The sequence below is a fragment of the Leishmania mexicana genome, chromosome 28 (genome assembly GCF_000234665.1).
Source record: "Leishmania mexicana MHOM/GT/2001/U1103 complete genome, chromosome 28".
Classification (NCBI taxonomy): Eukaryota; Euglenozoa; class Kinetoplastea; order Trypanosomatida; family Trypanosomatidae; genus Leishmania; species Leishmania mexicana.
The window spans coordinates 246068-270265 of record NC_018332.1 but is presented as its reverse complement, the minus strand read 5'-3'; the positions used below and the strand labels follow the sequence as shown (position 1 = coordinate 270265).

At 57.0% G+C, this 24198-nt stretch overlaps 9 protein-coding genes across 9 annotated transcripts; all 9 read left to right on the top strand.

Annotated features, from left to right (window-relative positions):
• Positions 1-206: 206 nt before the first annotated feature.
• Positions 207-2417, top strand: LMXM_28_0760 (putative DNA repair protein; the record flags this gene model as incomplete). Its single annotated transcript, XM_003876861.1, has 1 exon — positions 207-2417. The coding sequence occupies one exon, from the start codon at positions 207-209 to the stop codon at positions 2415-2417; it is 2211 nt and encodes a 736-aa protein (XP_003876910.1).
• Positions 2418-4442: 2025 nt separating this feature from the next.
• LMXM_28_0750 (conserved hypothetical protein) lies at positions 4443-4658 on the top strand (the record flags this gene model as incomplete). The annotated part of the gene is made up of 1 exon (XM_003876860.1): positions 4443-4658. One exon carries the CDS (start codon positions 4443-4445, stop codon positions 4656-4658), a length of 216 nt encoding a protein of 71 aa, XP_003876909.1.
• Positions 4659-6611: 1953 nt separating this feature from the next.
• LMXM_28_0740 (conserved hypothetical protein) lies at positions 6612-7796 on the top strand (the record flags this gene model as incomplete). Its single annotated transcript, XM_003876859.1, has 1 exon — positions 6612-7796. One exon carries the CDS (start codon positions 6612-6614, stop codon positions 7794-7796), a length of 1185 nt encoding a protein of 394 aa, XP_003876908.1.
• Positions 7797-9153: 1357 nt separating this feature from the next.
• On the top strand, positions 9154-9711 carry LMXM_28_0730 (conserved hypothetical protein; the record flags this gene model as incomplete). The annotated part of the gene is made up of 1 exon (XM_003876858.1): positions 9154-9711. One exon carries the CDS (start codon positions 9154-9156, stop codon positions 9709-9711), a length of 558 nt encoding a protein of 185 aa, XP_003876907.1.
• A 1149-nt stretch (positions 9712-10860) lies between these two features.
• On the top strand, positions 10861-12543 carry LMXM_28_0720 (conserved hypothetical protein; the record flags this gene model as incomplete). The annotated part of the gene is made up of 1 exon (XM_003876857.1): positions 10861-12543. The coding sequence occupies one exon, from the start codon at positions 10861-10863 to the stop codon at positions 12541-12543; it is 1683 nt and encodes a 560-aa protein (XP_003876906.1).
• A 1299-nt stretch (positions 12544-13842) lies between these two features.
• LMXM_28_0710 (conserved hypothetical protein) lies at positions 13843-15600 on the top strand (the record flags this gene model as incomplete). The annotated part of the gene is made up of 1 exon (XM_003876856.1): positions 13843-15600. The coding sequence occupies one exon, from the start codon at positions 13843-13845 to the stop codon at positions 15598-15600; it is 1758 nt and encodes a 585-aa protein (XP_003876905.1).
• Positions 15601-16766: 1166 nt separating this feature from the next.
• LMXM_28_0705 (conserved hypothetical protein) lies at positions 16767-17519 on the top strand (the record flags this gene model as incomplete). Its single annotated transcript, XM_003876855.1, has 1 exon — positions 16767-17519. The coding sequence occupies one exon, from the start codon at positions 16767-16769 to the stop codon at positions 17517-17519; it is 753 nt and encodes a 250-aa protein (XP_003876904.1).
• A 1418-nt stretch (positions 17520-18937) lies between these two features.
• Positions 18938-20365, top strand: LMXM_28_0700 (conserved hypothetical protein; the record flags this gene model as incomplete). Its single annotated transcript, XM_003876854.1, has 1 exon — positions 18938-20365. One exon carries the CDS (start codon positions 18938-18940, stop codon positions 20363-20365), a length of 1428 nt encoding a protein of 475 aa, XP_003876903.1.
• Positions 20366-22632: 2267 nt separating this feature from the next.
• On the top strand, positions 22633-23538 carry LMXM_28_0690 (putative serine/threonine protein phosphatase catalytic subunit; the record flags this gene model as incomplete). The annotated part of the gene is made up of 1 exon (XM_003876853.1): positions 22633-23538. One exon carries the CDS (start codon positions 22633-22635, stop codon positions 23536-23538), a length of 906 nt encoding a protein of 301 aa, XP_003876902.1.
• Positions 23539-24198: the final 660 nt, after the last annotated feature.

Genomic DNA, 24198 nt, shown 5'->3' with positions numbered 1-24198 from the left:
GAACGCTTGTATTTTAGAAAGATTCCGAGACTCTTCTTTCCGGCACGCCAATGAGACTCTGCAAACTTCTCCGATTCAACTTCTCACGCTGCAATTTAGCTGTGCTTACTCAAGGTTCCTTGTCTTCCTCCGATGCAGCCCCAGTTCGCGGGTTCTACTCCTCGTTCTCCTACGAGAATGAGCTGCAAAGCATAGACGTCCCTGATATGAGCACGCAGCTACTGCCATTTCAGAAAGAAGGTGTGGGATGGATGATGCAGCGCGAAATGAGCCACATCGGTGGTATTATGGCGGATCATCTCGGTATGGGAAAAACGGTGCAGATGATTGGCTTGTGTCTCGTGTCTGACAAAGTGAACAAGGGGTTCTACTCGAAGCAAATGCAACAACGGAGAATGCTAGCCGAAGGGAGTCGCTTGATTACGGTGCTTCGGCAGCTGCAGAGAATCAGTGTCGTTGCTAACTGCTCGCGAATCAACCGGCCGGCAGATGATCTTTCGTCACTCATCACCACCACCTCAGATCTGCTGAAAACGAAACAGGGGGACTACAAGGGAGTTCGTGCAGAGATTGACAAGTGGCTGACATTTGCGGGCAAGTTTCATCCTTCCTATCAGAAACGCGCGTTAGATTTCCTCGATGATGTCGAAAGGAAGGAGTTTCATCTCATCAACTCAAAGGAATTGCGCACCCTTGTTGTTGTTCCGGCTGCCCTCATGCTCCAGTGGAAGTCTGAGATCGAATCTAAAGTAAAGGCTTCTCGCAAAATCGCCGTATACCTCTATCACGGTGATAGTAAGCTGATCAGCAGCACGGAGCTTGAAACGTTTGACTTTGTCATCACCACCTACGATACACTCACGAACTCTGCGGCTCCGGCTTTTATTCCCGGTGACGATCCGCGCACGTTCGCCTTCAGTCGAAGAGAGGCTGGCCCGCTTTTTCACATTCAGTGGAAACGAATCATTCTCGACGAGGCCCACATGATTCGCCACGCACGGACGCAACGCTGGCGCGCCGTTCAGGAGCTGCAAGGGCTTCACCGCTGGGCTGTGACGGCGACACCGCTGCACAACTCCATCGATGACCTGCAGAACCTTCTCCACTTTATCGGTCTTCCGCGTTTGCCTGTGTTGCCAGGAGGCAATGCCGAGGAGCTTCTCGCCGATCCGTTGCTGCAGCGGAGTATTGCAAAGTCTCTACAGCCAGCATTTCTGCGACGTGGCCCAGTGATGATGCGAAATGGCGTGAAGGAGGTCCTCGTAAAGCTGCCACCGAAGACGGAGGTTGTCATTAAGCAGCCATTCAGCGTGAGGGAGTCACACATGTACAACAGCATCTTGGCACGCTCAAGAAGCGCCTTGGCGACATCAGAAAATAAAGAGGGTGTCTTTCATATCTTTGCCATGATGACGCGACTTCGGCAGGTTTGCTGCCACAGCTGGATCAGCCAGGGCCGTGCTGTTCAGATCTCTGTTTGCGGCATTTGTAAGAGTGAAGCAAGCGCGCCAGTGACCACCAAGTGTGGCCACGCGTTCTGCCACGAGTGCTTGCTGCTCCGGTTCCGTGACGCTGTCGATGGCGACGACGTAGCCACGCGAATCGAGTGCCCGACGTGCGCGCAAACTATTACCTTCAGTTCTGTGTTCAAAAGGACCACACCTAGCTCAAGCCAGCGAATTGCTCAATACAAGAATCATGAGTTCGAGCTGAGCACGAAGCTCCGGATGGTGCTGCGCTCTATTCACGATATGCAGAAGAATCACCCCGCTGATAAAATGATCATATTTTCCCAGTTCACCTCCTTCATGGACGTCATCAGCGTCGCGTTGGATCGTTACAACATTGCCTTTCTGCGCATCGACGGGACAATGTCGCTGTCCAACCGAAACGCTGTCATTCGTCAGTTTCAGACTACCGAACACATTAAGATTGTGCTGGCAAGCAAGACAGCTACTGGTGTTGGTCTGAATCTCACCGCGGCGAATCACGTAGTGGTCGTCGATCCTTGGTGGAACCCCGCCATCGAAGAGCAGGCTGTGCACCGTTGCTATCGCATCGGGCAGAAGAAGCCGGTGTACGTAACGCGATTCATTATTGCGGACACTATTGAGCAATACTGCTACGAAATTTGCCAGCGGAAAAAAGAGTTTGGCGACGCAGTCCTGCGCGCCGCCACAGCGGGCGACTCAGGAGCCAAAGTAGCTGCCTCGCGCCTTCAAGAACTCATGTCACGTCTGAAGTATGTTGGAGACGGCGAGCAAGAGGACTCTGCCACGAAGGCATCTGACGATGCGCTCGACGGTGACAAAGACGAGCAGCACAAGCCCTCAGCCACCGAGAATGAATCCACTCACAGCCTTGAATTCAGTAGTCTCCACGGCCACGACGATGAAAGTGAGACCACCGTTGTGTAGGTTTGCCGATTCTTTGCAGATGAGAGGAAATACTGCATGAGAAAGGTGACGCTGCTCTGTTTCATGTTTGTGTTGCACATGCGCTGTACATTTTGCACACGCAGGAATAAAAAGAAAAAAAAACGGCGAGAGAGTCGTGGCCGATAAAACGTATGAAACAAGGCAAGTGCTCGCTAACAGATGCTTCAGTGCGAGGGTGCACAGCTGCCGACAAGCGCACCTGCTTGACCTCTCCCTCCTGCAAGGTCGTTGAGGTGGTCGTCACAGTCGTACACGGTTCAAGCGCCGCTCCTTTCGAGACACCGAGTCGTTTCAGGGAAACATTTGTGGCCAAAACACCGCTACTCTTTTCTTGATGTCTGTTGCAGCACTGCGCTTCTCATCCATGTACAGCTCCGGTGATGCGGCTGCATAAAGTCCATACGCGGAGAAATAAGAGAATGCGAAGGCAGTGAGGAGATATGCACTTCTCATATCCTTCCCTTATTGTACTCACTCCTGCTCCCATCGACTCTTTCTTCCGGAACCGTATTCTCTTTCTCTGGAACTGCGTCACCTTCCTTTCATGCATTCCAACCGTCAAAAAAAAACGCACGGCCTCGCGTTTGCATGTTTCTTACGCGCGACTATTCTGCGCTGTCATCCTCCTGCTGTTGCCCGGCCCACTTGAAGTAAGCAGCTTGTGCTGGCGGTTGCACAGTCTGCTCTTTTTTTCTTTCTTTACACCCTTTACGGTGTTGACGAACCTGCCTTTATCGTCTGTTTCTAGTACAACTGAGATTCCCAGCTGCCCTCTCTACCTTACCCCAATCTACGTCCTTCTCTCTCCTTGTAGTATTTGCTGCATACTCTTTCTCTCTGTCTGGCTATACGAAGGCGCACACTTTCACCTTTTACCTCTTCCACTATAGATCAATCCTGGATTGCGGCTCTGGGAGTGTATGCGTCTGTGTGTCCCAACATTCTCCTCATTCAGTTTTATCATTTCTATTTAGGAGTTTAGCACATTAGGCACCCTTTTTTTGTTCTCCCGCTCTTGTGTTGCCGTTCGCCTCCTCGCATGTTTCTTGCTCTCTCTCGCTATCACCCCTGGTCCCCTGTTCAACCCTCTCAAAACATCCCCACTTTGAGCTCCCTGCGCTCTCTGAATTTCCCTCCTGTTGCCGATACTCGTTTATCTGAGCACCACCGCCCAGACGCGCGTCCTCTCAGCGGTATTGCTGTTCGACTGCGCTGTTCATAGGTTCTGCTTGCGGAACGCCACTATCAGGTGACTTTTTTGCCTTTCTTTTCGCTCTTTTTTTGGCCGCTACCAAGACAAGCCTTCTACATCCCTTTTCCGTTTTTTTTTTTGTGGCTTTCCCCCTCCCCCTCCCCCCGCTCTGAGGGACTTTCACTCGGTGGCCACATTTCGCTGTGCTTCTCGTCCGCAGCTCCTCGCACTTGGTGTGACTGCTTTTCGCGCTTGTTTCGTTGTCTTTCTCTGATTGCCGTAGTGTGCGTTGCTGTTCCTCCGCTATTCATCACCCCCTTTTCTCTCGTTTCTGTCTGTCGTGTATCATCGAATTGACCATGTCTCGAACTTCGTCAATGTATGTTTCACCCAATCTGGGCCCTACCGCGCCGTGGGGTCAGCAAACATCTACCGGCGTATTTCGCCCACCACCAGCGATCTCGCTTAACCCTAGCTCAACCAACATGCCGCGGCACGAGGGTAAGACGGCACCCCCAGGCTACTCTGCAAGCGGCGGCGTCGACACGACAGGCGAGCACGGGCCAGTACCTGGCCTCGTGCCTGCTCCCCCTTATCCTCTAGGAACTGGTGTGCCGCACGACCGATACACTGAGGTGGGTAGCCACATTGACCCGTCGCCTCCGCCGCGGTCTACGAGTCCGCCCTTCTACACACAAAGTTACTACGGTAAAGTGCCGGCCTCGCTCGTGCCCGCCAATGCACACGGAGTCGCAGGAGCTGCAAACGGGGACAATGGTGTCAGCGCCATCACGTACCCGGCGGGCCGAATTATGAAAATGATCTCCTACTCGGTACACCGTGAGGAGGACGCGTTTCTGGCGAAGAAAGAGAGCAATCGAGTGCTGGAGAAGGAGCTGCTGCATGAGCAGGAGCTTCGGCGTGAGACCCAGCGCCAGCTAGAGGCTCTCGATGAAATGCTGCAGATGCTTCAGGGAATCCGCGAGGCGCAGTCCAGGCTAGGCGCGAGCTTGGGACTGACACTGTGAAGGAGATGCGTTTTCCGCGACCTGCTGAAACCTTGGCACGCGCCCTTGATGATGCGAAAACGTCAAATGTGCATGTCTGTTTTGTTTTTGGATCGCTGGCCTCGGCACAGGAGGCCCTGCCAAAGCGCTCCGGCTCATGCGCCACACTACCTACAGAGGGAAACAGCGAGAGAAAGGAGGAAAACGGCAGCGGTCAGAGGAGGGGACGACTTGCACACAAGAACAAGAAGAGGCGGAGTGCAATGGTACGGAGCGACGTTGGCTTACACTTGAGGAGGTGTAAAAGTGCTTCTTCCTTGTCACAACCAGCCCTCGACGTGATCTTCTTCCGGCCTCTTCTGAGCCCTACTTCCACTCTTTCCCCTCATGCCTTTCGACGTTCCCTTTGTGTGCAGATGAGAATTGGACGACTGAAGCACAAGGAAAACGTTGTAAGTTCGAAGAAACAGCCAAGCAGCGGGGTGGTGGTGTGCGCGGGCGCACGGTGGTACTAACCTGATAGGGAGGGTTTGCAGAGGAAGAGGCGTCACTATCCATCTGGTGCGCCCGCGAAGCCGCCGTCGCCGCTTGTGTCGTCAGTGCTGCATTGGGTTTGTGCGCTTTGCTTCTTTTGTCCATCTCTACTTCCTTCGTCCCGGATGGCGCGGGGGAGGGGGATACCTCAGCGCGTGTCATCGCAGGGCCCAGTGCCCGCTCGGTGTGTGCGTGTGGGTGTGGGGTTCCAGACAGCCCCTCCCTCTCATCCCTGCCAATGCCGAGGCCCGCTTCTGGTCGTCGCAGGGTTAGGTGCCTGTGGCGCAGCTAAGGCAGGGCTATGTATGGCTGCTGATGTGGGTGGCCAGGTCCTGGATGGCGTTGCGTCGGTGCGACCTGCAACCTGCGACCGTGGACGTCTGTGCCATCCATATGATAGGCAAGGTGCCAGCGTGACTCGAACGCGTCTGACCCCCCGACCCGCGCTGCCTACTGCTGGGGAGCTTAGGCCACCTCGAGGGATGCACCAGGTGGTGATCGACACAATGGGAGTGTCTGTGAGGCGACGTACTCCGCGGGTGTGGGTAGGGTTTGAGGCGGGGCCTGTGCTCCGATGGCTGAGTCGGCGCATCGCGGTAGAAACGCGACTCTAGCGCTGCTTTGCACCAGGCGGATAGACCTGTGACAGGCCAGGTAGAGTGGCGTCGGAGTCATGCTGTGTGGCAGAACGGACCCGTTGGAACCAAAAGAAATGTCTTCTGGCAATGTGTTTGGCGTATGCATGTGTTTGCGCGTGCATTAGTATGTGCAAGCGCGGATAGTTTCCGCCCCACTTTATGGAAGAAGACACTGCGCACTTCTTTACCGAGGCGATGTAACGGATACGCTTTCAATATATATGATCGTACACTGAGCGGAGAAGAGCCGTAAGGTTGAAGAGAGCATCCGTCTTGCCGAGAACGGATGGCCTCACCGCGTGCCCTGAGTTCGTTGGGGTGTGCGCATGGCGGAAGCTCACACACATGGGGTTGCTTCCAACAGAGAACTCACCTCGCTCTTTCAAACTCCCATGTATTGCACTTTGCACGGTGCTCCCATCCCCTTCCCTGATCCCTCTCCGTAATCCCCCACACTCATCCCCACTCTTTGCGCGCCTTGTCTGTCCACCTTCCACACTTCCTCCTCATGCACACAACGCATGGTCCCGTGTGAGCACATACACACGCACACTCACGCACGTACATGCGCGCGAATGAATGAACGCTGCAACGCAACAAGAAAAAAAGAAACCAGAAGTACCCTGTTAGCGCATACCCACGCGTGTCGAAGAATCGAAAACACCACCGCCGCCTTTGCCTCGCCATGCAGCATTCCCGACTCAGTCGAAATACCAATGGGGCCCTTGCCTACTCGCACCGCAGCACCGACAGCGTCCCGGCTGACGAGGATGCTCTCAAGGAGTTCTTGAGGTCACGTGGCATGGAGGGCTTTGCAGCCAGTGCGTACTGGGGTGCCACGGGCGAGTTACCACCTCGTGCACCAGACGACGTCGTATCCAAGCAGCCATATCCCTTTCAAGCAGAGATCAACCGCAAGCTGGTACCGTTCCCGAAGAACCAGACAAGCTACCCTCGTACGCTAGACTACACGAACGTGGGACTTCACTTGATCCTCGACGACGGTAACAGCAACACAGGAGGTTTCAACGCATCGCAGTTGCAGAAGCTGGGAGAGGGTGGAGCTGGCGGCGATGGCCTTGGCGGCACACAAGGGCAGGGCAACACCCACTCGCGAAAGCCACGGTTCCTCACACTGCAAACCACCAATCAAGCCATCCCTCGCGCCTTCGACGATGGTGTGCTGGACGCGCTCCGCGCCGGACAGGCCAAGGAGGACGCTCTCAAGAGAGAGCTGGACGATCTGGAGGCAACACCGTACCCAAGCGGCGCTGCACCGGACGCGTTCCGCCTCACCTCAGACGACTACTGTGACTTTGGCAAGATGGACCCGTCATCGCACCGGCAGAAGGACTGGAAGGAGGACGGGGATGGCGTGTACGTCTACAAGAGCCGGTACAACAACGTCGAGCGCGAGGGGCCTCGGCGCCGCGAGCGCACGTTTCAGACCCTGCAGCGTGGCCGCACCGTAGACCGTACGCAGCTACGTAGCACACTAGAAGATAGCCACAAGCAAGCCCTGCCGCAAGGCTACGAGCCCTACTCAGCCAAGGACTGGATGAGCACGACCCACCGCGAGCATGCAGCGTACGACGTTGCAGAGGCGAGCCACATGAACGACCGCGACGCCACGGTGCCGCTGCGCAACACGCACTACGCCCTCTCTCAAGCACAAGAGATGGCGGTCACCCAGCGCGACGCTCGTTTTCAGACGCGCCACGATGGGAAGTGGGCAACGACCTACTCATCCGGGTACCAGGATCGCTCGGCCGAGGCGGATGTATGTCACAAGTACGGTGCCAAGGCCGTTTTCGACATTGAAGATGGCATCTACACCATCAATCACGAGTACCACCACCCACGGGAGGAGGTGCGTACAGGTGAGACCTACACGCCAGCGGAAATGGTGCCTGGGCAGTACACCACCATGTACACCGAGCCACTGCCGGCTCCGAACAGCGTCATTGGTAGCACTCGCCACTGCTGAGGGCACTCCTGGCTCAAGGCGAGCAGAGCGGCGCCGAAAACGGCGCTACGGGAGGCAACAGCCTCAGCACCCACACTTTCTTGATTTCCTGCGTACGGCGTAGCTCGGAGGATGATACTCCGGGCGCTGAGTATGTGTGTCTGTGTCTCACAGAACTGCACACACGCACCACGCAAGCGTTTCTTGTATGCTCTCTCTCTTTTTTTCCTCCTGTTTTGCCTCTCGCATCTCTCTCCCCCTCTCCCCTTCTCTGCCCGTTTGTCTGCTCAGATGCATGTCGTCAGACTCGAGTGCTTTTGTGCGCATCGGAGTCTGTTCTGTCCGACTCTACCTCTCTGCGCACGTTGTATGCATGTGATGGTGATGCTTCAGATGCACGTTTCTCTTGTGTTTGCCATTTTTTTTGAAGAAAACCTTATTATTTGCGGTCGCTGTTGTCGTGTCCCTGTGCCTTCACCACGCTGCCATGGAGAGTAAGGAAAGGAGAGCGGGCCGGTGAGGAGGTAGAATGAAGCGACCAAGAGGGGCAGCGCTCCTGTTGCCAGGCGAGCCGATTTCTCTGTCTCACGCTGCCCTTTGATTCTCTTTCCCCGTCTCCCCATCTTGTCAGAGAGCTTCAGCCTTGACATGTATGCATATGTATACTAGCGCTTTCCCGCCGTTGGTTGCTTGGGCCGAGGAGTTCATATTGTGAAACAACCCCGAGCGGAGCCAATACCATAAACAACGTATCAGTCGTAGCACCAACAACAAACGGGGTGTGTGATGGGAGAGAGGCGCATCAGATACACCAGAGGGCCTTTGTTGGCGCGCTGACAGTAAGCGCCCAGAGTGCCTGTTCCAAAGGTTACGTCTCTCTCCATGAAAGCCACACGCGCACACCCAGTCACACCATCGCTGTCACTGCTCGTTTTTCTGCCTCTACCGCGATCGCGCCGTACCCTGCGTACGCGTATGGCCAGACCGTCCTCCCTCTCTCTGCTGTTTCTCTGCCTCGTATCACACAACTCGCCCTACTTTCCCTCCGTCCCATTCTTTTTTGTTCATCCTTTTTTGCGTTCGCTTGTGATTTGGCACTGCCCTCCCTACGGTGGTGGGGGCTGTGTGGTTGGTTCGCTATTAATCGCATCCCTGGCCACGATGGCCCTCGCCCTCGTGCGTGCGTGCGCGTCTGCATGCCAACAACTGCATATATATATATATGTATAATATACATATATCACCCACAATCTGCATCTACGGCGACTGTCTTAACATCGGTGTCGCTGTGGCTCGGCTGTGTTCTGTTTTTGTGCGTTGCGCTTTGCGACTCGTGGCGGTGCTTTTGTACACGAGTGGAAGGGAAATACTATGCGTAATGCTGCAGCGTACATCACTGCTTTGCCGCAAGGCGCTTCAGGCCTATCCGGTGCCGCCGCGCACGCGTAACTATGAGCGTCGCTGGAGTAGCTCTCGCACTAATCCATACAGCCGCATGTTTTGGCGCACCGTGCTGAACGAGGATTTCGCGCGTCCATCATTTTGGGTCTCTGATTTCCGTCACAAGTACTTAGCCAAACACGGCATGGACTACCAAGGCCGTGTGCCCGCCTCTCCGGCACCAGGCATGTATCAAGGCTTTAGCGATGTACACAAGATTCTCGCCAACCATCCAAAGCCGCAGCGCGAATCTCGACACCTGCCAGTGATGCCCATGACGCCGCGTGTCGTGTTCGAGCACGCTCAAGAGAAGCGTATAGACTACGCGAAGAAGATGCATCGAGACCGGCGATTGGTTGAGCAGCTGCGCACACACGAATTCTGGGGCTGGTACATGAAACTGCAGCGGGTGCGTGGGCGCTGGTGTAAGGAGCATGGGGTGTCGAGCCGTGGCGTGTACGGGCCAGCTGTAGACGCAGCGGAGCTCTGGGGATAGAGGCGGTGGTTGGTGCAGTGATACTGCGCAGATGGTGGTTTACCTTTTTGTTTGAATCCCACGTGCCTGGCGTGGATGCTGAGGGGTTTGGGTATGTGCCTGTGGTGTGCACGTGAAGAGGCTACCACGCCTGGCGATTGTTGTTGCAAGTAACCAAATGGGGTGCGCGCACGTTGGTGCGGGAGTGCGCGCTCACTCCGTCGCCTGTAGCAGCGCACTGTTGCCCTGCTTGCCGTTGCCTTTTTTTACCGTATCCGTCCCCCTCTTTGTTTTCACAGTATAAGCGAACGAGGCGCATCCGTACACACGCGCACACACGCACCCGCCAAGGAGCGCAAAAGACGAAGTACATCTTCGAATCAACACAAGGAGAAAGAGCACATCGTACCCTTCGTAGGGCTCTGTTGACGGGACTGCGCGGTGTTTTCTTTTTTCTTTTGTACTGTTGTTGTTGCAGTGTGTGCGTGGGTGTGCTGCTTCACCTTTTTATATCCGTGTTCAATGCTCGTGCTCTACAAAGGAGCAGGAGGGGGAACGTGGTGGTGGCGCCACTGCCGCCGTGTCGCCGCCTATGGACGCTGCTTCACTTCTTTCGAGGTGTAAGGCTTCGCCTGTATGTGCGTGTGTGTGTGTGTGTCTGTTTCTTCCTTCCACAGCACTCGTTGCCGTGGGGGAGCGACGGAGGATATGGAAGCGGTGCAGGATGTCGCAGCGCATCGTCGCCCAAAGTGACGCAGCTCCTTCACGTGTGCACGTCTCTTTGGTTTGCGTCTGCTGCACCTCACATTACTCTCTCTCCCTCCTCTGTGCTCCCCCCTCCCTCTCCCCCCACACATACAAACATACGGCCCCACTCACACACCTCGATGAGGCTTGACTTGGTTGCCTCGTCCCTCTTTGTCAACTCTTTCCTCGCTACCCACTGCAGCGCACGCCCACACACACACACACACACACACACACACACACAAGCCTGTATAAGAGCAGCCCCGTGAACTTCGAGAGATAGGGAGGAGGGTTTTAAGCAGTAGATTACCGTGCTCTGCTGCTTCAGACTTTGTCTCACCGTCGCTGTGCTGCTTGTTGGCGCCATCTGCTTTCCGCTGTTTTCTCGTCTTTTGGTGTAGCGCATTCCGTCGTCCTTTACCGATGGCAAGGGGAGCAAAGGGGGGTACGAAGCGGTCGCGCAAGGAGGCCAGCGACAATATTGTTGAGGATCTCGACCTCGACATTGGGGACGTCGATGTGCACGTTAACGACGACGATGTCGCGCACAACCGCTGCAGCCGCAAGGCCACCCGAGAGGATGGTGTGGAGGAGGAGGATATGTTCGCCGTCCTGCCCTCGGACGCGCACCGTCTCGACGGATACGGCGACGACGAGAACGGCGGATTCCGGGAAGAGGAAGAGTTAGCGGTGATGACGGAGAAAGGGCTGCGCAAGAAGACAACTGAGGCAGACTTCGACGTGGCCGGCGTGTCGGTGGCTCTCGTGTCTTCGCGGCGTGATGCCGTGGCCAAGAAGAGTTCTTTGGACGCGCTCGATGCTGCGCCAGTAATCGAGGCCGTCGAGCGCGACTTTGCTGCTCTCACCACGGCAGAGCGGCTGGCGGTGCTCAAGAAGGAGTCACCGGAGCTGCTGAAGCTGCTGCTGGACCTCAAGACCTACATGGCCGAGGTCAAGACACTCGCGCAGCCGCTTCACGAGCTGCTCTACGAGCGTAAGGTATCCCCCTCGGACAAGAATCTTGTCTCTTTCTTAGAAACCAAGGTTCAGCTCATGCTGAGCTACTGCATGCACGTAACCTTCTACCTCCTGCTCAAATCTGAAGGCCGCAAGGTAGCCGGCCACCCCGTGATTGACCACTTGGTGGAGATTCGTGTGTACCTGGAGAAGATGTGGCCTCTGGAGGAGAAGCTGCAGTACTCGCTGAACCGCCTCATCAGCGGCAAGTCCACAGCAGCTGCACACCTAAACGAGCTTCGCCCGCTGCAGTCCGGCGAGGGTGGCGCCTTCGAGTCCTCTCGCGCCATGCAGAACACCGAGGCCCGCGAGCGCCGCCAGCAATTGCGCCACATGAAGGAGGCAGAGGAGCTGGAGCGGGAAGAGCAGGCTGCCATGACGCGTGTGCGCACCAAGAAGGCGTCCGCGCTCAACAACAGCAACACCGCCAGCTCCACCATAGCACCCATCAGCTACCAGGAGGACGAGGACCAGTTCTTCTCTCGCATTGCCGGCGGCGCCGACGAGAACGGCGGGGGTGACGACGAAGGAGAGGGCGAGGAAGATCTTTCTCTCATGGAGGTTCTGCGCCGCCGCCAGAAGAAGGCTGGGGACGTGCTGAGCCGCCAGCGCACATCGAAGCGGCCATCAAAACCCGCCGCAGTAGACTCCGATGACGGGGATGACGAGGACGATTTGAATAAGATGGGCGAAGTGGACGGAGACGAGGACGAAATGGACCTCGGCGGCGCGGACGACGGAGACAACGGCAGCGATGGGGACTACGAGGCGGTGTGGGAGGAGGAGCGTGCCCGTCAGGCCGCCGAGTCCTCTCGAAAGGCCGTTTCTGCCGCGGCTGCCTCGGCGCCCCGCCCTGCTCAGGAGGTGGTCGATCGTCGCAAGGTCGGCGAGAAGATCAAGTCACACCGTGGACTCACGAGGGCCCGCCCGAAAGACCGCAAGAACCCACGCGTCGCCCAGCGCCGCAAGTACGAGCGCGGCATGCAGGTGCAGAAGTCCCAGTCGCGCAGTTTCCAGCCGAAGCCGGAGGGTGAGTTCGTCGGCGTACGGGACATGCGGCCAGGCGTGGTGCGCGGCACCAAACTGTGATGTGCTTCCTTCTACGCTCTGAAACGGGGACGGCGGCTCGGCTTTGCGGATGTGCCTGTCGGCGCCACTGCGTGTGTGCGTACGCGCGAGAGGGCTGGATGATGACCCGATTCGCGACTCTCCGTTTTTATGTGCTCTTTTCCTTCACCTCACAGTGCTACTTCGCGATTAACATTCGGCTTAAGTTCTAAGGCATGCGATGGACGCTTTCCGTCCCTGACTTCTTCAGCACGCCTGTGGGTGTACGTGAGCTGCGCTTTTTTCCCTTGTCAAGGATGACGCGTGCGAGTGCGTGCTTTGGCGCGTACTGGCACCCCTCTGAAAGGAGAGAAGGCGTGAGGCAGAGGGAGGGAGGGGGTGGGGAGAATGTTCTCCGTGCTGCACTGTCTCTTGCGCCTTGTGCCTCGCGTTGATCACCCGTGCGGTTCTCTACTTTTGCTCTTCAAAGGTTAACGGGACGCCTGTGTGGGCGTGTGCGATGATGTGCGTTTCCGTGCGTGCGCGCGGGTTAATCGCGGACTAAATATGGTGACTATAACGATACGAAGAGAAAAAGGGACGATGGTATTCTAACGACCGCTGAGCCCTCAGGTGATGGAGGACTAGTGCGCCAGCCACCGCAGGACGGCTCCGTATTTGACGTGGGGTGGGGGAAGGGGGATGGGGATGCGCAGGGATTGGAATCACGTGCACGTGCACAAGTCGATGGGTAGCTACGTTGCTTAGCTTCATGCACCCACTTGCCAACAGAGACGAGGAGCGCGACTGCTGTTGTGGAAGTTGCATCTCTGCTCCAGTGATACAGCCCTGTCTCTCTTGCTCTCCTCCTTCCCACTCCTAGTGGTGCTGCTACTCCGACTAAAGCGTCGACCTCCCCCATTCCACTCCCTTCCCAGCTCACAATGCAGACAGCGAGTGCGGAAGCGAAGGAGAGACCTCTGCGCAACCGAATGGTGGGGGCATGGGCTGCCCCGCCGCCTGTCTTTCTTTCCCTCTCGACACCCCATCTTCGTCCCTCCCCCTCCCCTCTTCTCTTTCCGTTTGTCCGCCGTTGTGAACCGTTGATGTGCCCTCACTCGCCGTCACCCGCCGAACCACCGTACGTGCATGGAATCCCACACGTTTGCCTGCGTTTCTCTCTTGCACACGTATCAATGTGTGTGACTGGGTGGGTGCATGCGGCGCACGGTGTCACGGTGTTAAAAGAAAAGAATAGCGAAGGAGTCCCGACGTACATTGAACAGAGTAGAGGTCTATAGAAGCGGACACACACACACCGACTCACGTGAGAGACGGAGGATGTCCACAATGACGAGTGAGCTGGAACAGGCCCGGGCGATCCTTGCCAGCGAGCGGAGGGGCCTCGGACTCGTCCACCGGCCTATTCGCACCACCATGCTCTTTCTTTCATACAGCATTCAAGGCGCGGTGCACTATGCAGAGGCGGCTCTAAGCAGGCCGCTCTTTAATACCGTGCTTCTGCCGCTGATGGTGATATTGTGCCTCGTGTCGTACTATATTGTGCCCTCCCCTGCCGCGGCGGTGTTCTCTGCATTTGACCTGAACCGGGACGGCCAGGTCACGGCGGCCGAGGTGAACTCGTATTATACCACGGTGCTGAAGCAGCGCGGAGGTGGCGGCGCTGCCGCCATTGCTGGTCAGATCCTAGGCAGCCGTACGGCCTTGAGCGTGGATCAGTTCAGTGAATGGTGGCAGTCCACCGCCACCGACGGGCAGCGGTACTGCGCTGCCGTGGCAAACGGCTGGTGGCGCGAGGTGGAGTACTGGCTGGCCGATGCGCTTTATTGGGTGGTGCTTGGGGTGCTGTCGTCGATCGGACTCGGCACCGGCATGCACTCTGGCCTTCTCTTCCTCTTTCCTCACATTTACCGCACGTGTGCGGCGGTGCAGCGCTGCGGCAATGCGAACTTCTGGACGTATCCGACGAACTTCTTCTACGGCCCGCGTGAGCGCCCCTTTGTGTGCCTCGCGCCGGAGAGTCAGCCAGAGCTCGCTGCGAGCAAGATGTCGCTAGTAGAGTACTTGGTCAAGGTGGTGCCAGCGTGCATGCTGTGGGGTGCTGGCACTGCCCTGGGCGAGGTGCCGCCGTACGCGCTGAGCTACGCTGCTGCATTGCAGGGTCGCCACGAGGATGATCTGCAGGAGTCTGCCGCCGCCTACGACATGATGTCTCTCGCGACGAACTGGACGCTTCAAAAGGTGCGTCGCTACGGCTTCTGGGCCATCTTGCTGCTGGCTGCATGGCCTAATATGGCGTATGACCTGTGCGGCATGGCATGCGGGCAATTCCTGATGCCTTTCTCCACCTTCTTCTCTGCCACCTTGATCGGCAAGGCAGTGATCAAGGTCAACTTGCAGGCGGTCTTTTTTGTTGTTCTCTTTTCGGGCGATATCATCGAGCGCATCATGCAACGCATGGGGAGCAGTGCTGCAGCTTTGCTACCCTCCTTTTTTCGAGTTGAGGCAGCGGTGGAGAAGGCTCTCTCAGCTGTTGTGCGGGCACGTGAGAGCATTTCGAAGCGCGCGAAAGGCGGCGATGTGCCTGCGACGGCGCCGGAGGTGGAGGAGGCGGGGTCGCTCCTCGTGCAGGCGATGAACTGGTTCGTGGTAGGCAGCGTGGTGTGGTTCGGTAAGTCCATCATCGAGTCCTTTGCACGCTCAGAGCAGGAGCGACGTGACGGGGACACGATCTTCGAGTTAGAGATGGCGTTGCGGCGTCGGCACCAGAGTCTGGCCCCAGTGACAACGTCGGAGTTAAAGCAAATGCTTGCAGCAGCGCAGGCCGACGCACAGAGCAGCGAGGGTAACATTGCGTTCTCCGCAATGCGCTACCCGCGGCTTCTCCTGGGAGTGGCAATGGGGCTAATCGCATGGGGACTGTACAATCATCAAAGCAGGGCATCTTCGCTCGGGCTCACTCTTTTGCTGCATCGCTACCTTGACAATCAGCTCTCGAAAAACGCGGCCGCCCGCACGGGCATGCGCCGGGGGCTGCGTATGGCCCTTGCCGCGGCGGTGCTGTACTTATATGTCTGAGAGGGATGGTAATGGGAGCTATAAGGGGAAAAACAAGTGGAACTTACGAGCTCATCGCGCACGAGTGTCAGTGTTTAATGCGCTACGCTGAGCTTATCATTTCACAACGCACGCGGTGATCGAGTTGTTTTCGAGGCGGAGGGACACCTGGCGAGAGTGATCATGACTGCGGTGGAAGGGTGGGTAGGTCGAGGAGTGGCGGTAGGGCTGAATGCGCGGATAAGTCGGCTCTTCCTCCTGCTGTGCTCTTGTTGCCTATTCAGACGCCCGCTTCTCCGCGTCAGATCTCCCGCCGACGACCCCGATCGCCTCTACCCACCTCTCCCCTTGTTCGGCACCCTGTGCACTTCTCCCGTTTCTGTCTTTGCTCACAGTGACGGCACCAATAGCGCGCAACGGTGACAGTGGCTACTGGGATGGAGTCGATGTGGGGTGGCGTGGGGAAGGGGTGCACAGTGCTGCGTGTAGCTTCCTCTTTCATCCTCGCATAAACTCATGCATGTTCGGTAGCGTTTTTTTTTTGTGTGTGTGGGGGGGGGTTGACGCGCGTCTGTTCTCTCCCCTTTTTCTTTGATTTCTCCGTTGCGTTTCATTTTTTTTTATCGGCGGCCCATTTTTCATGTTTACCGTTCCTTATTGCGTACAAAAGGAAGTCGCTTGCCAAATGATAGACGCCCTCACCAGGGCAAGCGCGTGCCTGGTCCCCTCCCTCCCCCCACACACAGTACTGCATCACTTTCCTTGAAGGGGAATTACATGTGATGCCGGCATCGCACTGTGGCACGTCATACGCCCTCTCTGCGGCGTGCACCGGAACCGCGCATCTTGTCTAGGCCGCAACTCAACACACCTGCGAAACACGGCTTCGCAGCGTGTCCTTGCTTCTCGATTAGGATGTCGGATGGGGCTGACTTCACGGACGAGCCTTGTTCTGCCGCCTTTTTCCTCAACGTTTGCTCTAGTCCTCTCTATCCGAACCACCTCGGCTTCCTGCCACGTAAAGCATCGGTCGCCCGTGCATATCGTCGTCTCGATCTTCTCGTCACGGCATCGTAGGATCGACGGTTAGAGCCTCCGCCCCTGCGGCATTTGCAACATCACGCCGTCTCTCCTCCTCCTTTCTCTCTTCTACACTTGGCGTCTGTCAACTCAGCTGCAGCGGTGCCATGGATCCAGAAACGGTGCTCGAGTCACTCGCGAGAGAAAAGGGCGTCGTACTAACGCACCTCTCCGAGATCAACAGCAAGTACTCACGGTCGGCCAAAGTCGCGTGCTGCGGTGGACTCATGACGCGCCTAGTGACGGAGAGTGCCGCTGACTCCATGGTGCTCCTGCGTGACGGCAGTGGCTCGTGTTACTGTGCTCTGCACGGGGACATCACCAACCGCTACCCCGATGTTTTGACCACCGATGCGCTTCTGCTATTCACGGACATCACGGTCCTGGTCATCTCCTCCAAGGTGCCGCCGATGCTGATTGCGTGTTTACAGAACCTTGCCGGTCTCTTGCTGCCTGATAAAGCAGCGAGTGCCGCTGCTGCTGCTACGGCGTCGAGGAGCGCCGCGGCAGCAGGGACGCGACCCGCGCCGGCGTGCAACCTCCTTGCTCGCGGCTCTGTGCCCCATAATGATGACTCCACTCGCTCAGACACGTGGCAGCCGGATACCTTCACCGGTGGCCAAAGAGGATACGATGCCGTAGACACGTTCAACGACTCCGATGGCGCTGGAGACAGCTACACTGAGCCGCACGCTTCTGTAGGCGCAGTCCTTTCGACCCAGCCCACCCTTGGTGGGGAGCGTCACGATAGCGTCCCGGCGGAGAAGAGAGTGCGCACAGAGAACACTACTGCATCAGCTGCCCTCGAGGTGGATGACGAAGACGATGCGGAGTGCTTGGAGCTAGTGGATGGGATGTGAGGCCGGTGCAGGGGCGGAATGGGGTGTATGCGTGCGAGGACGGGGAGAGGGGCAGAGGCCATTCTGGCGAAGCCTTCTTACCGACTGACCCCAACACTCCCTCGGCTTTATGTCTCTCCCTTCGTCTACCGTGGCCTCCCCTGCTTCCCAGAGTCCGACGGTATGCCCACACATGAGCGGATGAATCCTCTCCCTCGCTCTCCCTCTCTGTGTGTGCGTGTGTGTGTGCGTGTGAGGGCGTTTTGTAATTTTGTTTCCTTCATCGGGTGCGTGAATGCATGCGCGCGCCTTTTGCGCCTCGTGTCATTGAGGTCACCGCTGCTGCTGGTGCTGCTGCTGCAAGACGAAAAACGAGTACACACAAGGTAGGCGAACGCAGGTGTGCATTTCTGGTACCAGTGTCCATGCTAGGTTCATAAGAACCGCGAGGATTACCCCCCTCCTCCTCCTCCTCCTGTGTGGGTGTGGGTGGCTCTTGCCGTCGAAGCGGTCCTCGTTTTCTTTTGTAGCACCATCACCTCCTGTTTTTCGCTCCTCCCTCCCAGGCATACTCACGTGCCAATGCCGTAGAACCTGCCCGCGTTTTTCTGTCACCGAGTGTGTGCGATACCCCTCGTTGTCACCCTTCTTTTTTTTCTGCGTTCCCTCTCTTCGCCAATCTCTCTCTTCCTTCTCTGCCTGTATTTGTGTGATACCGGGCTCACCTCCCACCGCTATGACACCACCTCCGATGCCATCTCGCACGTACGTCCTCATACACGCGAAACAAAAACAAACAAACAAACATATATGCGCACTGCCCTCATTGTTTCCCTTCGCACCCTTTCGCGCACAGATGTTCTGCGTCGAAGAGGTTTAGATACACTCGCTGTTTCGAACACCACCCACACCCCCTGTCTTTCTCAACGCTCCTCCCCCCGCTGAAGGCCGTCACGTCTCCATTGACGGTGACGTTATCTGGGCTACCCACCTCCCTTCCCTTTTGGTGTGCGTTTCTATTTCTGTTGCTCCGCAGAGCTGACCGGGCACGACGCGCCCTCCTCACCACCCTCATCTCCTTTTTTCGTTGGTTTCGCGCTCACAGCCACGCTCTCCGTTGCCGCGCCGCCGCCGCCGCCGCCGTGTGTGCGTGTGGGCCCATTTGGGACTCTCCTCGTTTTTATTATTTTCATTTGTCTCTCGGTTGTCCCTCCGACGCTCTCTTACGTGATCTCGCGTACGGTGGTGGGACGCGGCGGCTCTCCCAACACACCTGTTCAGCCGCCCCCTCACCCGCTACCTCTTCGCCTCTCGCTTCCTTTCCTATTATCCACTCTTTAGACTCTCTGAAGGACTTTGATTTCTGCCACACGGGCCCCCCTCCCAATTCTGCACCCCCCCCACATCGTCTTTCGCTGGTTCTCCTATCGGTGTAGGCAATGCCGGTCACCAACGGTAAGCGGTCGCGCGACGATTCTGGCGCGCCGGTGGATGAGGCGGCCACGCGCGACACGGCCCGGTACGCCTTAGAGGCTAAGGACGCCGCCGCAACGCCGCTGGACCGCGTTGTTGTTCTTAACGTCGGTGGCACGAAAATAACTACGCTGCAGTCCACGCTGTGCTCTTCGCCATCACTACTGGCACAGTGGGCAGAGAACAACTTCCAGGAGTTCCCACGTGACTTGCAAGGCCACCCGTTTCTCGACCGCGACCCGGAGAACTTTGTGCATATCCTCAACTACCTGCGTGGCTACGGGCTGCCGAACAAGGCCGACGACCTTGTCGTCGTGGCCGAGGATGCAGAGCTGTATCAGCTGGAGTCGCTGAAGCGCGAGATCGGTCTTGACCCTCCGTCGATGTGGCGCTTTACACCGGGCCCCGGCATCCGCGACGACGGTGTGGAGTTCTCGACGTCGGACATACTCGACTTGTGTGGTACGGAGCCACTTTCCACCGGCCTTGCCCACACAATCGTCTTCCGCGTCGACAAGTGCGAGCTCGTCTCCATCGGCGTCGTTGCCTTTAAGGAGATTCAGCACGACATGCAGATTCGCCGTCAGAAAAACACTGTGTGCTACTGCAACACAGGGGAGTTGGTGCGCTACTGGTCCGCGGATGCGCTCTATGAGCAGGGCGTGTTGTACAAGAGCCAGGATGAGATCACTGTCCGTGTGGAGTTTGCCCAGCCTGGCGTGCCGCTGGAGCCACCGTCCGGTGCCAAGGCCATGGAGCACCTGCCGCCGCCTCTGCAGCCTGCGCTGACTCTCTCGGCGACACCGTTGCCAGCGAGCGTCGCGAGCACTAGCGCGCTCAGCAGCAGCAGCGTGGTGCCAAGCCGACCTATGCCGCTGGTGATCGACGCGAGCGTGGCGATGACGAACGCCAGCAGTGGCGCCGAGCCGCCGATCACGTCCCCAGCTTTCCAGCCTGGATCCTCATCGATGGACGTGGGCAACAACCGCCCTCTGCAACAGGGCAGCAGCCCCCCCATGACAATGCCCGCGAACCCGACCGCGCTGCCACCCCCGCAGACTCTGGGCGGCTCTGGAGGAGGCACGGCAGGCACGGCCACGGCGACCACACCCACCAGCGGCCCCTCAGCTGCCCCCGCGTCAGCTCCGGGAGTGGCACCGGCGTCGCCGTTGCTTCCCTTTGCTCCTGTTGTCCTCGACCCTGAAGACCCAGACGCGACTGTCGGCGCCATCGTGACATTTTTCAAAGGCGATCGCGAGGTGTGCCGCGCGCGTTGGCCCGCCCCTGTGCCCCCGCTGCAGTTTGCGGTGAGCATGCAAGGCGCCTCTGCTGTGTCGATCCTCAAGACAACCTCTGTCAGCGCCGATGCTGTCGGGATGGAGAGCGAGGACTAGGCCGAGCGGAAGCGAAGTGGGGGAGTGGTGCGGGTTTTACGAGAAGAAAGTCGTGGCACTGGAGAGTCGAGAGGATGCGCATCCAAAGAGGGAGAACAAGCGACAAGGTTCTGAGAGACGGTGCACAGGTGTACGTGGCCCACCGTTCTTTTCCTATCCTTCCCTCAGTTCTGGAGTCAGCTCTCCTGTTGTGTGTGCTGTCTGTCCTCTTCTCCGCTCACATACCTTCTCCGACTTTTTCTTTTTGAACGTTTTTCGTTGCTGTCGTCATCTTTGTTTTCGCTTCGACCTTTCCTTGAGTGCCAGACAGACGCGTGCACACACAGATACCTCCCCCCCACACACACGCGTGCCCAAAGACGTACACGTAGGCGTGTGTGTCCCTCACCGTCTCACGAGGGATTGTTGTGCTTACACAGCCTTCTTGCGCAATCGACTGTCGCAGCGACAACTTCGTCGTCTCTCTCTCTCGCTCTGCCTGTGTGTGTGTGTGTGTGCGAGTTAAAGCGGTGAGGAACAAAAAAAGGGAGACTTCGTAGCGTCCCGCACTCGCGCTGGCGCTTTCCATGTCCATGTGCTCTAGGCAGACGAAAGTACTGCTTGCCGAGGCCACCGTGGGGAGAAAAAGGAGCGGCTCGTTCCTGTCCACCACGTGGAGAGTAGGGTCAGCGTGATGCTGGCTGCTGGTGGTCCTCTCTCCGTATGTGCATGCCTGTGCGCCGCTCGCCCTGTGCGACGTGTGTCCTCTCCGCCGCCGTCACCTCCCTGTCTCCAGCATGAACAAAACTGATCCCACGCCCCTGCCTTCCACGTCTTCCTGGTCGTTCCTCCCTTTGATACAACGCATCGGGTCACACACACGCGCGCACATACGTGCAACTCTCCTTGTGGCATGTCCGGCGTAGAGCCGGTCTATTTGTGATCACTGCTGCGGTATCTTTTTTTTCTTCTTTGTTTCTTCGCCCACTCTCGCTCTCTTACTGAACTCACCACCGCCCCCCTCCCTCGCCCCTTCCACAAGGAACTTCCGCTGATATAACCCACTTTTAGAAATCAAAAAAAACCCAAGCACGCATATATCAACCCGCCCGTCGCCTGCGCCGTGCTACGCAGTCTTTCTCGTTCTCGACTCTTCTTCCTTGTTCGCTTTCACGGGTCACACATTGGGCCCTACAGAGCAGCCCTGGACACCATATACGCCGATACACACGCAACCTCCCTTCTCGATTGATACACCTCTTCCACCGGAAGTGCCTTTACGTATTCGTGTGTAGTAAGCGCATGCGTTCGTGATTGCCGCTGTCCTTGTTTTTCTTTCCCGTTGCCGTCTTGCCGTGTCCCTACGACTTCCCTCTTGCGTGTGTGTGTGTGCGTGCGTGTGTGTCTACGGTACGTGTTTTGTCGCGTTGCTGACGTGGGAGCACCTTTCTGTTCCTTCTTTGGTTGCGTGGCTGTTCTCTCTTCCGTGCCTTTCCGCAGCGGCGAATATAGACTTCGAAGAGAGCAAGCACACCGAGCGCAACCACAACAGCAACAAGGGAGCGAATCACGCGGAGAGGTGGCGCGCCATTCTACGTTGAGCTGACGTGCACGTGTGGTTGGTGTCCGTGTCGTGGAGGGGCTCCTCATTCTTCTTATTTGTGTGGGTTCTCACCGTTGTTCTTGAGGGCGCCTGTGCTGCTGCTCTGTGTACCTTATTGCCCAGCGAATACCAAAGCAGTTTTCGTGCTGAGGCAGGTGCGCAGCCCTACACCAGAAGGCGCACACAAGCCCACGGACCGAAGGCACGCACTTACGTGAGCGGCGAAGTGTCGCTGTCTGAGAAAACGAAAAGAAAAAGGAAAAACACATGAACAAGTGCGTGTGATTCACCGTTTTCGTTTTCCTCCACTTTTGATCTTTCCGTGTTGATTGTAAAGCTGTTCCTCTCTAGCCTGCGTGACCGCCTTACCATCACGACATACCACCTCTCATTTTGTGTTCCTCCCGTTCATCATCATCATTGACCCACCCGACAGCGTCAGCAGTGTGTGTGTGTGTTGGCTTTTTATTTAGTTCTTTTTTTATTGGTTCGTAAAGACTAGCTCGGCGACTCCGACACCGCTGTCTTTTCCTTTCCTTCCCTCCGCAGAAGCGTCGATTTCCCGAGCAGCAGCATAGTTTCACTCTGTAGAGGAGAGCGACGCAGAGCGAAGCCCGCCAAACCCGTTCAGGAAGTCGAGGTCTCGCTACAGCGAAAGGAAAAAGAGCAGCAGAGCGCAGCAGATATGAGCGTCGACTCCATTATCGAGCAGTTGCTCGAGGTGCGTGGTGCGAAGCCCGGCAAGCAGGTGCAGTTAGCCGAGAATGACGTGAAGCAGCTGGCGATACGCACGCGCGAGATTCTTCTCTCGCAGCCGCCTCTGCTAGAGCTGGAGGCGCCCATCAAGATCTGCGGCGACATTCATGGCCAGTACTACGACCTTATCCGTCTCTTCGAGAACGGCGGCTTCCCACCGACAGCGAACTACCTCTTCCTCGGCGACTACGTGGACCGCGGAAAGCAGGGTCTCGAGACGATATGCCTGGTCTTCGCCTTCAAGGTGAAGTTTCCCGAGAACTTTTTCATCCTTCGAGGCAACCACGAGTGCGCCAGCATCAATCGCATCTACGGCTTCTTCGACGAGTGCAAGCGTCGCTACAACATTCGCCTCTGGAAGGCGTTCACAGACACGTTCAACTGCCTTCCTGTAGCGTGCATTATCGATGACAAGATCTTCTGTTGCCATGGTGGTCTTTCGCCGGAGCTGCAGACGATGGACCAGATCAAGAAGATCACGCGGCCGTGCGATGTGGCGGACACTGGTCTGATCTGCGACTTGCTGTGGTCAGACCCGGAGGAAGGTCTGTCGGGGTGGGGCGAGAACGACCGTGGCGTGTCCTTCACCTTCGGTCAGGATATTGTAGAGAAGTTCTTGAATAAGCACCAGTTTGAGCTCATTTGCCGCGCGCACCAAGTCGTAGAGGATGGGTACCAGTTCTTCGCGAAGCGCAAGCTCATCACCATCTTCTCTGCCCCTAACTACTGTAATGAGTTCGATAACAGCGGCGCCGTGATGACCGTCGACAACGAGCTCATGTGCTCCTTCCAGATCCTTAAGCCGTCTGTGAAGAAGCCGAAGTTCTACTCGTAAGGAAGTACGCGAAACGATGGGAGAGGAGGAGGCGGGGCGGGGCGGGGGCCATTTTTTGGATTGCGCCAGCGTGCAGCTCTGAAAGGCTCGATAGGCAAGCAAACAAAGACGGAAAAGGGGGGAAAGGAGGCGCAACGGTGCGTGGGGGGGTCCATATGTCTCCTGTTTGTTTTCATAGACTGGTTGCGCCGCTTCGCTTTTTCCTTTTTGTGTGTGTGTGTATGTGTGTGTGTGTGTGCGAGTTTAGGCTTGACGGGTGCGCATTGTGGTGCGTTTCTGTATTTCGTACTCCCCGCCCCCTTCTCTTTCTCCGCGCGCGCTTCATACTTTCCTTCTCGTTGCTGCTGCTCGTGTTGCCGTCGTCGTTCGCTTGCTGTTCGTCTCCTCGGCCTCTGTCGATCTATTTTTACCTTTGGTCTACGAGGCGCCTCTCTTCTTTTGCTCTGTGCGTTCGCGCATGAATGTCGTTTGTTCGTTGCGTTCTTGCTCTTGTCGATGTTGCATTAGATATGTTTGGTGGCGCGAGAGACGACGCGAGAGAGTATATGAGGGCGGGTTAGTGTTTCTCTCTGTGTATGTGTATGCCAGGTAGCGCCTAACATATCGGATGATATCAACGCGGATGTATGTGTCACCCCAAGGTGCGGCAACCATATTCCC